The sequence below is a fragment of the Hyla sarda genome, chromosome 2 (genome assembly GCF_029499605.1).
Source record: "Hyla sarda isolate aHylSar1 chromosome 2, aHylSar1.hap1, whole genome shotgun sequence".
Taxonomy (NCBI): Eukaryota; Metazoa; Chordata; class Amphibia; order Anura; family Hylidae; genus Hyla; species Hyla sarda.
In genome coordinates this window covers 2,646,857-2,662,678 of record NC_079190.1, presented here as the reverse complement: position 1 = coordinate 2,662,678, position 15,822 = coordinate 2,646,857, and the positions used below count along the sequence as shown (strand labels likewise).

The window sequence follows — 15,822 nt, the reverse complement described above, 5'->3', positions numbered from 1 at the left end:
GTACATAGAGAGGGGATATGGAATATTAGGATATTATCCCTGGTGTCCAGTGTTTGGTGCTGTACATAGACAGGTGATGGAGAATATTTGGATATTATCCCTGGTGTCCAGTGTTTGGTGTTGTCCATAGACAGGTGATGGGGAATATTTGGATATTATCCCAGCTGTCCAGTGTTTGGTGTTGTACATAGACATGTGATGAGGAATATTTGGATATTATCCCTGGTGTCCAGTGTTTGGTGTTGTACATAGACAGGTGATGGGAAATATTTGGATAATATCCCTGGTGTCCAGTGTTAGGTGTTGTACATAGACAGGTGATGAGGAATATTTGGATATTATCCCTGGTGTCCAGTGTTTGGTGTTGTACATAGACAGGTGATGGGAAATATTTGGATATTATCCCTGGTGTCCAGTGTTTGGTGCTGTACATAGACAGGTGATGGAGAATATTTGGATATTATCCCTGGTGTCCAGTGTTTGGTGTTGTACATAGACAGGTGATGGGGAATATTAGGATATTATCCCTGGTGTCCAGTGTTGTACATAGAGAGGTGATGAGGAATATTAGGATATTATCCCTGGTGTCCAGTGTTTGGTGCTGTACATAGACAGATGATGGGGAATATTAGGATATTATCCCTGGTGTCCAGTGTTGTACATAGAGAGGGGATGGGGAATATTAGGATATTATCCCTGGTGTCCAGTGTTTGGTGTTGTACATAGACAGGTGATGGGAAATATTAGGATATTATCCCTGGTGTCCAGTGTTTGGTGTTGTACATAGACAGGTGATGGGGAATATTAGGATATTATCCCTGGTGTCCAGTGTTTGGTGTTGTACATAGAGAGGTGATGAGGAATATTAGGATATTATCCCTGGTGTCCAGTGTTTGGTGTTGTACATAGACAGGTGATGGGGAATATTAGGATATTATCCCTGGTGTCCAGTGTTGTACATAGAGAGGTGATGAGGAATATTAGGATATCATCCCTGGTGTCCAGTGTTTGGTGCTGTACATAGACAGATGATGGGGAATATTAGGATATTATCCCTGGTGTCCAGTGTTGTACATAGAGAGGGGATGGGGAATATTAGGATATTATCCCTGGTGTCCAGTGTTTGGTGCTGTACATAGACAGGTGATGGGGAATATTTAGATATTATCCCAGCTGTCCAGTGTTTGGTGTTGTACATAGACATGTGATGAGGAATATTTGGATATTATCCCTGGTGTCCAGTGTTTGGTGTTGTACATAGACAGGTGATGGGAAATATTTGGATATTATCCCTGGTGTCCAGTGTTAGGTGTTGTACATAGACAGGTGATGAGGAATATTTGGATATTATCCCTGGTGTCCAGTGTTTGGTGTTGTACATAGACAGGTGATGGGAAATATTTGGATATTATCCCTGGTGTCCAGTGTTTGGTGCTGTACATAGACAGGTGATGGAGAATATTTGGATATTATCCCTGGTGTCCAGTGTTTGGTGTTGTACATAGACAGGTGATGGGGAATATTAGGATATTATCCCTGGTGTCCAGTGTTGTACATAGAGAGGTGATGAGGAATATTAGGATATTATCCCTGGTGTCCAGTGTTTGGTGCTGTACATAGACAGATGATGGGGAATATTAGGATATTATCCCTGGTGTCCAGTGTTGTACATAGAGAGGGGATGGGGAATATTAGGATATTATCCCTGGTGTCCAGTGTTTGGTGTTGTACATAGACAGGTGATGGGAAATATTTGGATATTATCCCAGCTGTCCAGTGTTTGGTGTTGTACATAGACAGGTGATGGGAAATATTTGGATATTATCCCTGGTGTCCAGTGTTTGGTGTTGTACATAGACATGTGATGAGGAATATTTGGATATTATCCCTGGTGTCCAGTGTTTGGTGTTGTACATAGACAGGTGATGAGGAATATTTGGATATTATCCCTGGTGTCCAGTGTTTGGTGTTGTACATAGACAGGTGATGGGAAATATTTGGATATTATCCCTGGTGTCCAGTGTTTGGTGCTGTACATAGACAGGTGATGGAGAATATTTGGATATTATCCCTGGTGTCCAGTGTTTGGTGTTGTACATAGACAGGTGATGGGGAATATTTGGATATTATCCCAGCTGTCCAGTGTTTGGTGTTGTACATAGACATGTGATGAGGAATATTTGGATATTATCCCTGGTGTCCAGTGTTTGGTGTTGTACATAGACAGGTGATGGGAAATATTTGGATATTATCCCTGGTGTCCAGTGTTAGGTGTTGTACATAGACAGGTGATGAGGAATATTTGGATATTATCCCTGTTGTCCAGTGTTTGGTGTTGTACATAGACAGGTGATGGGAAATATTTGGATATTATCCCTGGTGTCCAGTGTTTGGTGCTGTACATAGACAGGTGATGGAGAATATTTGGATATTATCCCTGGTGTCCAGTGTTTGGTGTTGTACATAGACAGGTGATGGGGAATATTAGGATATTATCCCTGGTGTCCAGTGTTGTACATAGAGAGGTGATGAGGAATATTAGGATATTATCCCTGGTGTCCAGTGTTTGGTGCTGTACATAGACAGATGATGGGGAATATTAGGATATTATCCCTGGTGTCCAGTGTTGTACATAGAGAGGGGATGGGGAATATTAGGATATTATCCCTGGTGTCCAGTGTTTGGTGTTGTACATAGACAGGTGATGGGAAATATTAGGATATTATCCCTGGTGTCCAGTGTTTGGTGTTGTACATAGACAGGTGATGGGGAATATTAGGATATTATCCCTGGTGTCCAGTGTTTGGTGTTGTACATAGAGAGGTGATGAGGAATATTAGGATATTATCCCTGGTGTCCAGTGTTTGGTGTTGTACATAGACAGGTGATGGGGAATATTAGGATATTATCCCTGGTGTCCAGTGTTGTACATAGAGAGGTGATGAGGAATATTAGGATATCATCCCTGGTGTCCAGTGTTTGGTGCTGTACATAGACAGGTGATGGAGAATATTTGGATATTATCCCTGGTGTCCAGTGTTGTACATAGAGAGGTGATGAGGAATATTAGGATATCATCCCTGGTGTCCAGTGTTTGGTGCTGTACATAGACAGGTGATGGAGAATATTTGGATATTATCCCTGGTGTCCAGTGTTTGGTGTTGTACATAGACAGGTGATGGGGAATATTTGGATATTATCCCTGGTGTCCAGTGTTTGGTGTTGTACATAGACAGGTGATGGAGAATATTTGGATATTATCCCTGGTGTCCAGTGTTTGGTGTTGTACATAGAGAGGTGATGAGGAATATTAGGATATTATCCCTGGTGTCCAGTGTTTAGTGTTGTACATAGAGAGGTGATGGGGAATATTAGGATATTATCCCTGGTGTCCAGTGTTGTACATAGAGAGGTGATGGGGAATATTAGGATATCATCCCTGGTGTCCAGTGTTTGGTGTTGTACATAGACAGGTGATGGGGAATATTAGGATATCATCCCTGGTGTCCAGTGTTTGGTGTTGTACATAGACAGGTGATGGAGAATATTTGGATATTATCCCTGGTGTCCAGTGTTTGGTGTTGTACATAGACAGGTGATGGGGAATATTTGGATATTATCCCAGCTGTCCAGTGTTTGGTGTTGTACATAGACAGGTGATGGGAAATATTTGGATATTATCCCTGGTGTCCAGTGTTAGGTGTTGTACATAGACAGGTGATGAGGAATATTTGGATATTATCCCTGGTGTCCAGTGTTTGGTGTTGTACATAGACAGGTGATGGGGAATATTAGGATATTATCCCTGGTGTCCAGTGTTGTACATAGAGAGGTGATGAGGAATATTAGGATATCATCCCTGGTGTCCAGTGTTTGGTGCTGTACATAGACAGGTGATGGGGAATATTAGGATATTATCCCTGGTGTCCAGTGTTGTACATAGAGAGGTGATGAGGAATATTAGGATATCATCCCTGGTGTCCAGTGTTTGGTGTTCTACATAGACAGGTGATGAGGAATATTAGGATATCATCCCTGGTGTCCAGTGTTTGGTGCTGTACATAGACAGGTGATGGAGAATATTTGGATATTATCCCTGGTGTCCAGTGTTTGGTGTTGTACATAGACAGGTGATGGGGAATATTTGGATATTATCCCTGGTGTCCAGTGTTTGGTGTTGTACATAGACAGGTGATGAGGAATATTAGGATATTATCCCTGGTGTCCAGTGTTTGGTGTTGTACATAGACAGGTGATGGGGAATATTTGGATATTATCCCTGGTGTCCAGTGTTTGGTGTTGTACATAGAGAGGTGATGGGGAATATTAGGATATTATCCCTGGTGTCCAGTGTTTGGTGTTGTACATAGACAGGTGATGGGGAATATTTGGATATTATCCCTGGTGTCCAGTGTTTGGTGTTGTACATAGACAGGTGATGGGGAATATTTGGATATTATCCCTGGTGTCCAGTGCTTGGTGTTGTACATAGACATGTGATGGAGAATATTAGGATATTATCCCTGTTGTCCATTGTTTGGTGTTGTACATAGACAGGTGATGGGGAATATTAGGATATTATCCCTGGTGTCCAGTGTTTGGTGTTGTACATAGACAGGTGATAGGGAATATTTGGATATTATCCCTGGTGTCCAGTGTTAGGTGTTGTATATAGACAGATGATGGAGAATATTTGGATATTATCCCTGGTGTCCAGTGTTTGGTGTTGTACATAGACTAGTGATGGGAATATTTGGATATTGTCCCTGGTGTCCAGTGTTTGGTGTTGTACATAAACAGGTAATGGGGAATATTAGGATATTATCCCTGGTGTCCAGTGTTTGGTATTGTACATAGACAGGTGATGGGGAATATTAGGATATTATCCCTGGTGTCCAGTGTTTGGTGTTGTACATAGACAGGTAATGGGGAATATTAGGATATTATCCCTGGTGTCCAGTGTTTGGTGTTGTACATAGACAGATGATGGAGAATATTTGGATATTATCCCTGGTGTCCAGTGTTTGGTGTTGTACATAGACAGGTAATGGGGAATATTAGGATATTATCCCTGGTGTCCAGTGTTTGGTGTTGTACATAGACAGGTGATGGGGAATATTAGGATATTATCCCTGGTGTCCAGTGCTGTACATAGACAGATGATGGAGAATATTTGGATATTATCCCTGGTGTCCAGTGTTTGGTGCTGTACATAGACATGTTATGGAGAATATTAGGATATTATCCCTGGTGTCCAGTGTTAGGTGTTGTATATAGACAAGTGATGGGGAATATTTGGATATTATCCCTGGTGTCCAGTGTTTGGTGTTGTACATAGACAGGTGATGGGGAATATTAGGATATTATCCCTGGTGTCCAGTGTTTGGTGTTGTACATAGACAGGTGATGGAGAATATTTGGATATTATCCCTGGTGTCCAGTGTTTGGTGTTGTACATAGACAGGTGATGGGGAATATTAGGATATTATCCCTGGTGTCCAGTGTTTGGTGTTGTACATAGACAGGTGATGAGGAATATTAGGATATTATCCCTGGTGTCCAGTGTTTGGTGTTGTACATAGACAGGTGATGAGGAATATTAGGATATTATCCCTGGTGTCCAGTGTTTGGTGCTGTACATAGACAGATGATGGGGAATATTAGGATATTATCCCTGGTGTCCAGTGTTGTACATAGAGAGGGGATGGGGAATATTAGGATATTATCCCTGGTGTCCAATGTTTGGTGTTGTACATAGACAGGTGATGGGAAATATTAGGATATTATCCCTGGTGTCCAGTGTTTGGTGTTGTACATAGACAGGTGATGGGAAATATTTGGATATTATCCCTGGTGTCCAGTGTTTGGTGCTGTACATAGACAGATGATGGGGAATATTAGGATATTATCCCTGGTGTCCAGTGTTGTACATAGACAGGTGATGATGAATATTTGGATATTATCCCTGGTGTCCAGTGTTTGGTATTGTACATAGACAGGTGATGGGAAATATTAGGATATTATCCCTGGTGTCCAGTGTTGTACATAGAGAGGTGATGGGGAATATTAGGATATTATCCCTGGTGTCCAGTGTTAGGTGTTGTACATAGACAGGTGATGGGGAATATTTAGATATTATCCCTGTTGTCCAAACACTGGACACCAGGGAAAGTAAACATAGAGTCATCGTTCTCCGCCCACTGGACACCAGGAAACATAACCAACAAGCCACCACTCTCCTCCCACTGGACACTAGAAACTATAACAAATAACTAATTCCTCCACCCACTAGACACTAAACACCAGGGACTATATCCTACTACTAGTTGGGCTGCCTCCATACACAGAAAAAAAATGATTTCACCCTGTAGGACAGTGTTTCCAAACCATGGAGCATCCAGCTGTTGCAAAACTACAACTCCCAGCATGCCCGGACAGCCAACGGCTGTCCGGACATGCTGGGAGTTGTAGTTTTGCAACAGCTGGAGGCACCCTGGTTGGGAAACACCACATAAGAGCATGTCAAACGCTGTTCCAGGCATGCTGGGGGTTGTAGTTTTGCCACAGCTGGAGGTACCCAGGTTGGGAAACACCACATTAGAGCATGGCATAGGCTGTTCTGAGCATGCTGGGAGTTGTAGTTTTGCAACAGCTGGAGGCACCCTGGTTACCTTCAGTATGGAGCCGTGGAAGGTCCAGATGTACTGGAGATGGGCGTTGAGGAGCGCCAGGCTGCAGGGGACATAAGAATCCTCCTCCTCGTGATCTCGACATCTGACAAAGAAAAGTAATGGAGGATAAAAAGTATGTGACCCCCTCATTATGGGGCGGAGTCTGCCGATCCCCTCACCCCCTCACCTCCTGTACAGATCCATGATGATGGGGAAGTTACTGCCGGACACCGAGCTGTTCAGTCCCAGAAGACGGAGCGTAGATGGGGGGAGCGCAACGCCTTCTTCTACCAGGACCCCCAAATTATAGAGACCCTGAGACCACAACACAATCAGTATATAGTGTTACATAGGACTGCAGGTCACATCTATACATTATCTGTACTCAGAGAGTTATCACTGTTATCTGTGGTGTTACATAGGACTGCAGGTCACATCTATACATTATCTGTACTCAGAGAGTTATCACTGTGTTATCTGTGGTGTTACATAGGACTGCAGGTCACATCTATACATTATCTGTACTCAGAGTTATCACTGTGTTATCTGTGGTGTTACATAGGACTGCAGGTCACATCTATACATTATCTGTACTCAGAGAGTTATCACTGTGTTATCTGTGGTGTTACATAGGACTGCAGGTCACATCTATACATTATCTGTACTCAGAGAGTTATCACTGTTATCTGTGGTGTTACATAGGACTGCAGGTCACATCTATACATTATCTGTACTCAGAGTTATCACTGTGTTATCTGTGGTGTTACATAGGACTGCAGGTCACATCTATACATTATCTGTACTCAGAGAGTTATCACTGTGTTATCTGTGGTGTTACATAGGACTGCAGGTCACATCTATACATTATCTGTACTCAGAGAGTTATCACTGTGTTATCTGTGGTGTTACATAGGACTGCAGGTCACATCTATACATTATCTGTACTCAGAGAGTTATCACTGTTATCTGTGGTGTTACATAGGACTGCAGGTCACATCTATACATTATCTGTACTCAGAGAGTTATCACTGTGTTATCTGTGGTGTTACATAGGACTGCAGGTCACATCTATACATTATCTGTACTCAGAGAGTTATCACCGTTATCTGTGGTGTTACATAGGACTGCAGGTCACATCTATACATTATCTGTACTCAGAGAGTTATCACTGTGTTATCTGTGGTGTTACATAGGACTGCAGGTCACATCTATACATTATCTGTACTCAGAGAGTTATCACTGTGTTATCTGTGGTGTTACATAGGACTGCAGGTCACATCTATACATTATCTGTACTCAGAGAGTTATCACTGTGTTATCTGTGGTGTTACATAGGACTGCAGGTCACATCTATACATTATCTGTACTCAGAGAGTTATCACTGTGTTATCTGTGGTGTTACATAGGACTGCAGGTCACATCTATACATTATCTGTACTAAGAGTTATCACTGTGTTATCTGTGGTGTTACATAGGACTGCAGGTCACATCTACATTATCTGTACTCAGAGAGTTATCACTGTTATCTGTGGTGTTACATAGGACTGCAGGTCACATCTATACATTATCTGTACTAAGAGTTATCACTGTGTTATCTGTGGTGTTACATAGGACTGCAGGTCACATCTATACATTATCTGTACTCAGAGAGTTATCACTGTTATCTGTGGTGTTACATAGGACTGCAGGTCACATCTATACATTATCTGTACTAAGAGTTATCACTGTGTTATCTGTGGTGTTACATAGGACTGCAGGTCACATCTATACATTATCTGTACTCAGAGAGTTATCACTGTGTTATCTGTGGTGTTACATAGGACTGCAGGTCACATCTATACATTATCTGTACTCAGAGAGTTATCACTGTTATCTGTGGTGTTACATAGGACTGCAGGTCACATCTATACATTATCTGTACTCAGAGAGTTATCACTGTTATCTGTGGTGTTACATAGGACTGCAGGTCACATCTATACATTATCTGTACTCAGAGTTATCACTGTGTTATCTGTGGTGTTACATAGGACTGCAGGTCACATCTATACATTATCTGTACTCAGAGAGTTATCACTGTGTTATCTGTGGTGTTACATAGGACTGCAGGTCACATCTACATTATCTGTACTCAGAGAGTTATCACTGTTATCTGTGGTGTTACATAGGACTGCAGGTCACATCTATACATTATCTGTACTCAGAGAGTTATCACTGTGTTATCTGTGGTGTTACATAGGACTGCAGGTCACATCTATACATTATCTGTACTCAGAGAGTTATCACTGTTATCTGTGGTGTTACATAGGACTGCAGGTCACATCTATACATTATCTGTACTCAGAGAGTTATCACTGTTATCTGTGGTGTTACATAGGACTGCAGGTCACATCTATACATTATCTGTACTCAGAGAGTTATCACTGTGTTATCTGTGGTGTTACATAGGACTGCAGGTCACATCTATACATTATCTGTACTCAGAGAGTTATCACTGTTATCTGTGGTGTTACATAGGACTGCAGGTCACATCTATACATTATCTGTACTCAGAGAGTTATCACTGTGTTATCTGTGGTGTTACATAGGACTGCAGGTCACATCTATACATTATCTGTACTCAGAGAGTTATCACTGTGTTATCTGTGGTGTTACATAGGACTGCAGGTCACATCTATACATTATCTGTACTCAGAGAGTTATCACTGTTATCTGTGCTGTTACATAGGACTGCAGGTCACATCTATACATTATCTGTACTCAGAGAGTTATCACTGTGTTATCTGGTGTTACATAGGACTGCAGGTCACATCTATACATTATCTGTACTAAGAGTTATCACAGTGTTATCTGTGGTGTTACATAGGACTGCAGGTCACATCTATACATTATCTGTACTCAGAGAGTTATCACTGTTATCTGTGGTGTTACATAGGACTGCAGGTCACATCTATACATTATCTGTACTAAGAGTTATCACTGTGTTATCTGTGGTGTTACATAGGACTGCAGGTCACATCTATACATTATCTGTACTCAGAGAGTTATCACTGTGTTATCTGTGGTGTTACATAGGACTGCAGGTCACATCTATACATTATCTGTACTCAGAGAGTTATCACTGTGTTATCTGTGGTGTTACATAGGACTGCAGGTCACATCTATACATTATCTGTACTCAGAGAGTTATCACTGTGTTATCTGTGGTGTTACATAGGACTGCAGGTCACATCTATACATTATCTGTACTCAGAGAGTTATCACTGTGTTATCTGTAGTGTTACATAGGACTGCAGGTCACATCTACTACATTATCTGTACTCAGAGAGTTATCACTGTTATCTGTGGTGTTACATAGGACTGCAGGTCACATCTATACATTATCTGTACTCAGAGAGTTATCACTGTTATCTGTGGTGTTACATAGGACTGCAGGTCACATCTATACATTATCTGTACTCAGAGCGATATCACTGTGTTATATGTGGTGTTACATAGGACTGCAGGTCACATCTATACATTATCTGTACTCAGAGAGTTATCACTGTGTTATCTGTGGTGTTACATAGGACTGCAGGTCACATCTATACATTATCTGTACTAAGAGTTATCACTGTGTTATCTGTGGTGTTACATAGGACTGCAGGTCACATCTACATTATCTGTACTCAGAGAGTTATCACTGTTATCTGTGGTGTTACATAGGACTGCAGGTCACATCTATACATTATCTGTACTAAGAGTTATCACTGTGTTATCTGTGGTGTTACATAGGACTGCAGGTCACATCTATACATTATCTGTACTCAGAGAGTTATCACTGTTATCTGTGGCGTTACATAGGACTGCAGGTCACATCTATACATTATCTGTACTAAGAGTTATCACTGTGTTATCTGTGGTGTTACATAGGACTGCAGGTCACATCTATACATTATCTGTACTCAGAGAGTTATCACTGTTATCTGTGGTGTTACATAGGACTGCAGGTCACATCTATACATTATCTGTACTCAGAGAGTTATCACTGTTATCTGTGGTGTTACATAGGACTGCAGGTCTCATCTATACATTATCTGTACTCAGAGAGTTATCACTGTTATCTGTGGTGTTACATAGGACTGCAGGTCACATCTATACATTATCTGTACTCAGAGTTATCACTGTGTTATCTGTGGTGTTACATAGGACTGCAGGTCACATCTATACATTATCTGTACTCAGAGAGTTATCACTGTGTTATCTGTGGTGTTACATAGGACTGCAGGTCACATCTATACATTATCTGTACTCAGAGAGTTATCACTGTGTTATCTGTGGTGTTACATAGGACTGCAGGTCACATCTACATTATCTGTACTCAGAGAGTTATCACTGTTATCTGTGGTGTTACATAGGACTGCAGGTCACATCTATACATTATCTGTACTCAGAGAGTTATCACTGTGTTATCTGTGGTGTTACATAGGACTGCAGGTCACATCTATACATTATCTGTACTCAGAGAGTTATCACTGTTATCTGTGGTGTTACATAGGACTGCAGGTCACATCTATACATTATCTGTACTCAGAGAGATATCACTGTGTTATCTGTGGTGTTACATAGGACTGCAGGTCACATCTATACATTATCTGTACTAAGAGTTATCACTGTGTTATCTGTGGTGTTACATAGGACTGCAGGTCACATCTACATTATCTGTACTCAGAGAGTTATCACTGTTATCTGTGGTGTTACATAGGACTGCAGGTCACATCTATACATTATCTGTACTAAGAGTTATCACTGTGTTATCTGTGGTGTTACATAGGACTGCAGGTCACATCTATACATTATCTGTACTCAGAGAGTTATCACTGTTATCTGTGGTGTTACATAGGACTGCAGGTCACATCTATACATTATCTGTACTCAGAGAGTTATCACTGTTATCTGTGGTGTTACATAGGACTGCAGGTCACATCTATACATTATCTGTACTCAGAGAGTTATCACTGTGTTATCTGTGGTGTTACATAGGACTGCAGGTCACATCTATACATTATCTGTACTCAGAGAGTTATCACTGTTATCTGTGGTGTTACATAGGACTGCAGGTCACATCTATACATTATCTGTACTCAGAGAGTTATCACTGTGTTATCTGTGGTGTTACATAGGACTGCAGGTCACATCTATACATTATCTGTACTCAGAGAGTTATCACTGTTATCTGTGGTGTTACATAGGACTGCAGGTCACATCTATACATTATCTGTACTCAGAGAGTTATCACTGTTATCTGTGGTGTTACATAGGACTGCAGGTCACATCTACTACATTATCTGTACTCAGAGAGTTATCACTGTGTTATCTGTGGTGTTACATAGGACTGCAGGTCACATCTACTACATTATCTGTACTCATAGTTATCACTGTGTTATCTGTGGTGTTACATAGGACTGCAGGTCACATCTATACATTATCTGTAGTCAGAGAGTTATCACTGTGTTATCTGTGGTGTTACATAGGACTGCAGGTCACATCTATACATTATCTGTACTCAGAGAGTTATCACTGTTATCTGTGGTGTTACATAGGACTGCAGGTCACATCTATACATTATCTGTACTCAGAGTTATCACTGTGTTATCTGTGGTGTTACATAGGACTGCAGGTCACATCTATACATTATCTGTACTCAGAGAGTTATCACTGTTATCTGTGGTGTTACATAGGACTGCAGGTCACATCTATACATTATCTGTACTCAGAGAGTTATCACTGTGTTATCTGTGGTGTTACATAGGACTGCAGGTCACATCTATGCATTATCTGTACTCAGAGAGTTATCACTGTGTTATCTGTGGTGTTACATAGGACTGCAGGTCACATCTATACATTATCTGTACTCAGAGAGTTATCACTGTGTTATCTGGAGTGTTACATAGGACTGCAGGTCACATCTACTACATTATCTGTACTCAGAGGGTTATCACTGTGTTATCTGTGGTGTTACATAGGACTGCAGGTCACATATACATTCTCTGTAGTCAGAGTACAGAATATAAAGTTGCAGCCATCAGGTGACGTGCTGTGTGCGGCTGATACCTGCGGGTCGTGCTGTAGTGCTGCTGCCGTATACATCTCCACCGCCGCCTGTACGTTCCTCTTCCTCCTGACATGTGATGTGTAGAACAGATCCCCCATCTTTATCTGAGCTGCATGAAGAGGACAGGGATGAGTCACCCCCAGAGCTGCGCTCACTATTCTGCTGTTACATCATGTCTTATCCTCCAGAGCTGCACTCACTATTCTGCTGTTATATCATGTCTTATCCTCCAGAGCTGCACTCACTATTCTGCTGTTATATCATGTCTTCTCCTCCAGAGCTGCACTCACTATTCTGCTGTTATATCATGTCTTATCCTCCAGAGCTGCACTCGCTATTCTGCTGTTACATCATGTCTTATCCTCCAGAGCTGCACTCGCTATTCTGCTGTTACATCATGTCTTATCCTCCAGAGCTGCACTCACTATTCTGCTGTTACATCATGTTTTCTCCTCCAGAGCTGCACTCACTATTCTGCTGTTATATCATGTCTTATCCTCCAGAGCTGCACTCGCTATTCTGCTGTTACATCATGTCTTATCCTCCAGAGCTGCACTCGCTATTCTGCTGTTACATCATGTCTTATCCTCCAGAGCTGCACTCACTATTCTGCTGTTACATCGTGTCTTATCCTCCAGAGCTGCACTCACTATTCTGCTGTTACATTGTGTCTTATCCTCCAGAGCTGCACTCAGTATTCTGCTGTTACATTGTGTCTTATCCTCCAGAGCTGCACTCACTATTCTGCTGTTACATCATGTCTTATTCTCCAGAGCTGCACTCACTATTCTGCTGTTACATCATGTCTTATTCTCCAGAGCTGCACTCACTATTCTGCTGTTACATCGTGTCTTATCCTCCAGAGCTGCACTCAGTATTCTGCTGTTACATTGTGTCTTATCCTCCAGAGCTGCACTCAGTATTCTGCTGTTACATCATGTCTTATCCTCCAGAGCTGCACTCACTATTCTGCTGTTACATCATGTCTTATTCTCCAGAGCTGCACTCACTATTCTGCTTTTACATCGTGTCTTATCCTCCAGAGCTGCACTCACTATTCTGCTGTTACATCATGTCTTATTCTCCAGAGCTGCACTCACTATTCTGCTGTTACATCATGTCTTATTCTCCAGAGCTGCACTCACTATTCTGCTGTTACATCATGTCTTATTCTCCAGAGCTGCACTCACTATTCTGCTGTTACATCGTGTCTTATCCTCCAGAGCTGCACTCAGTATTCTCCTGTTCCGTGGGCTTATCCTCCAGAGCTGCACTCAGTATTCTGCTGTTACATTGTGTATTATCCCACAGAGTCATCCCACTACACATCATGTGACACTGGCAGCAGTATCTCTGCTCTTGCTCCATGTGGCCCCGCACAGTATGACCTCTGACCTTACCGTATGTGGGCGGCCGGTTGCTGTGGGTCGAGAGGTTGTAGTATTTCCACATACAGTCGATCTGCACGAAGCGGCTCACCAGACCGTCCTGCGTACAACACGGTATCAGCAAATGGTAATACACAGGCAGTCCTATGTAAGAAATGTTCTGCAGATATCTCAGACCTCTGCTTGCTGTCAGTGAATGGAAACAAATGCCTCTGAATATAAGAGGACACCAGGATTATAAATGGTGCCCGTCAGGTCCGGACCTACTCCAAGGAGGGGGAATAATCAACACTGATACATTGTAACAAACCTCTGCAACACTATGGGGACAAAATGTCACATGGTGCCAAGTAAGGCGGTCCTCTCTCCTCTATAGTCTATGGGGTTATCACATGGTGTCATGTCTGTGTCCTCTCTCCTCTATAGTCTATGGGGTTATCACATGGTGTCATGTCTGTGTCCTCTCTCTCCTCTATAGTCTATGGGGTTATCACATGGTGTCATGTCTGTGTCCTCTCTCCTCTATAGTCTATGAGGTTATCACATGGTGTCATGTCTGTGTCCTCTCTCCTCTATAGTCTATGGGGTTATCACATGGTGTCATGTCTGTGTCCTCTCTCTCCTCTATAGTCTATGGGGTTATCACATGGTGTCATGTCTGTGTCCTCTCTCCTCTATAGTCTATCAGGTTATCACATGGTGTCATGTCTGTGTCCTCTCTCTCCTCTATAGTCTATGGGGTTATCACATGGTGTCATGTCTGTGTCCTCTCTCCTCTGTAGTCTATAAGGTTATCACATGGTGTCATGTCTGTGTCCTCTCTCCTCTATAGTCTATGAGGTTATCACATGGTGTCATGTCTGTGTCCTCTCTCCTCTATAGTCTATGAGGTTATCACATGGTGTCATGTCTGTGTCCTCTCTCCTCTATAGTCTATGGGGTTATCACATGGTGTCATGTCTGTGTCCTCTCTCCTCTATAGTCTATGAGGTTATCACATGGTGCCATGTCTGTGTCCTCTCTCCTCTATAGTCTATGAGGTTATCACATGGTGTCATGTCTGTGTCCTCTCTCCTCTATAGTCTATGAGGTTATCACATGGTGTCATGTCTGAGTCCTCTCTCTCCTCTATAGTCTATGAGGTTATCACATGGTGTCATGTCTGTGTCCTCTCTCCTTTATAGTCTATGAGGTTATCACATGGTGTCATGTCTGTGTCCTCTCTCCTCTATAGTCTATGAGGTTATCACATGGTGTCATGTCTGTGTCCTCTCTCCTCTATAGTCTATGAGGTTATCACATGGTGTCATGTCTGTGTCCTCTCTCCTTTATAGTCTATGAGGTTATCACATGGTGTCATGTCTGTGTCCTCTCTCCTCTATAGTCTATGAGGTTATCACATGGTGTCATGTCTGTGTCCTCTCTCCTCTATAGTCTATGAGGTTATCACATGGTGTCATGTCTGTGTCCTCTCTCCTCTATAGTCTATGGGGTTATCACATGGTGTCATGTCTGTGTCCTCTCTCCTCTATAGTCTATGAGGTTATCACATGGTGTCATGTCTGAGTCCTCTCTCTCCTCTATAGTCTATGAGGTTATCACATGGTGTCATGTCTGTGTCCTCTCTCCTCTATAGTCTATGGGGTTATCACATGGTGTCATGTCTGTGTCC

At 42.1% G+C, this 15,822-nt stretch overlaps 1 protein-coding gene across 1 annotated transcript in view; it reads right to left on the bottom strand.

The window, feature by feature from the left end:
• Positions 1 to 14,251, bottom strand: part of LOC130357553 (protein sel-1 homolog 3-like) — a 51,343-nt gene extending 37,092 nt beyond the window's left edge. The window contains exons 1-4 of the mRNA XM_056560252.1: positions 14,163 to 14,251; positions 12,762 to 12,871; positions 6,859 to 6,986; positions 6,672 to 6,774 (exon numbers count right to left, since the gene is read on the bottom strand). Of these exons, the coding sequence (XP_056416227.1) occupies positions 6,672 to 6,774; positions 6,859 to 6,986; positions 12,762 to 12,871; positions 14,163 to 14,214 (393 nt within the window). The 5' untranslated portion in view covers positions 14,215 to 14,251. The remainder of the gene's footprint in view (positions 1 to 6,671; positions 6,775 to 6,858; positions 6,987 to 12,761; positions 12,872 to 14,162) is intronic.
• Between the last annotated feature and the right edge of the window lie 1,571 nt (positions 14,252 to 15,822).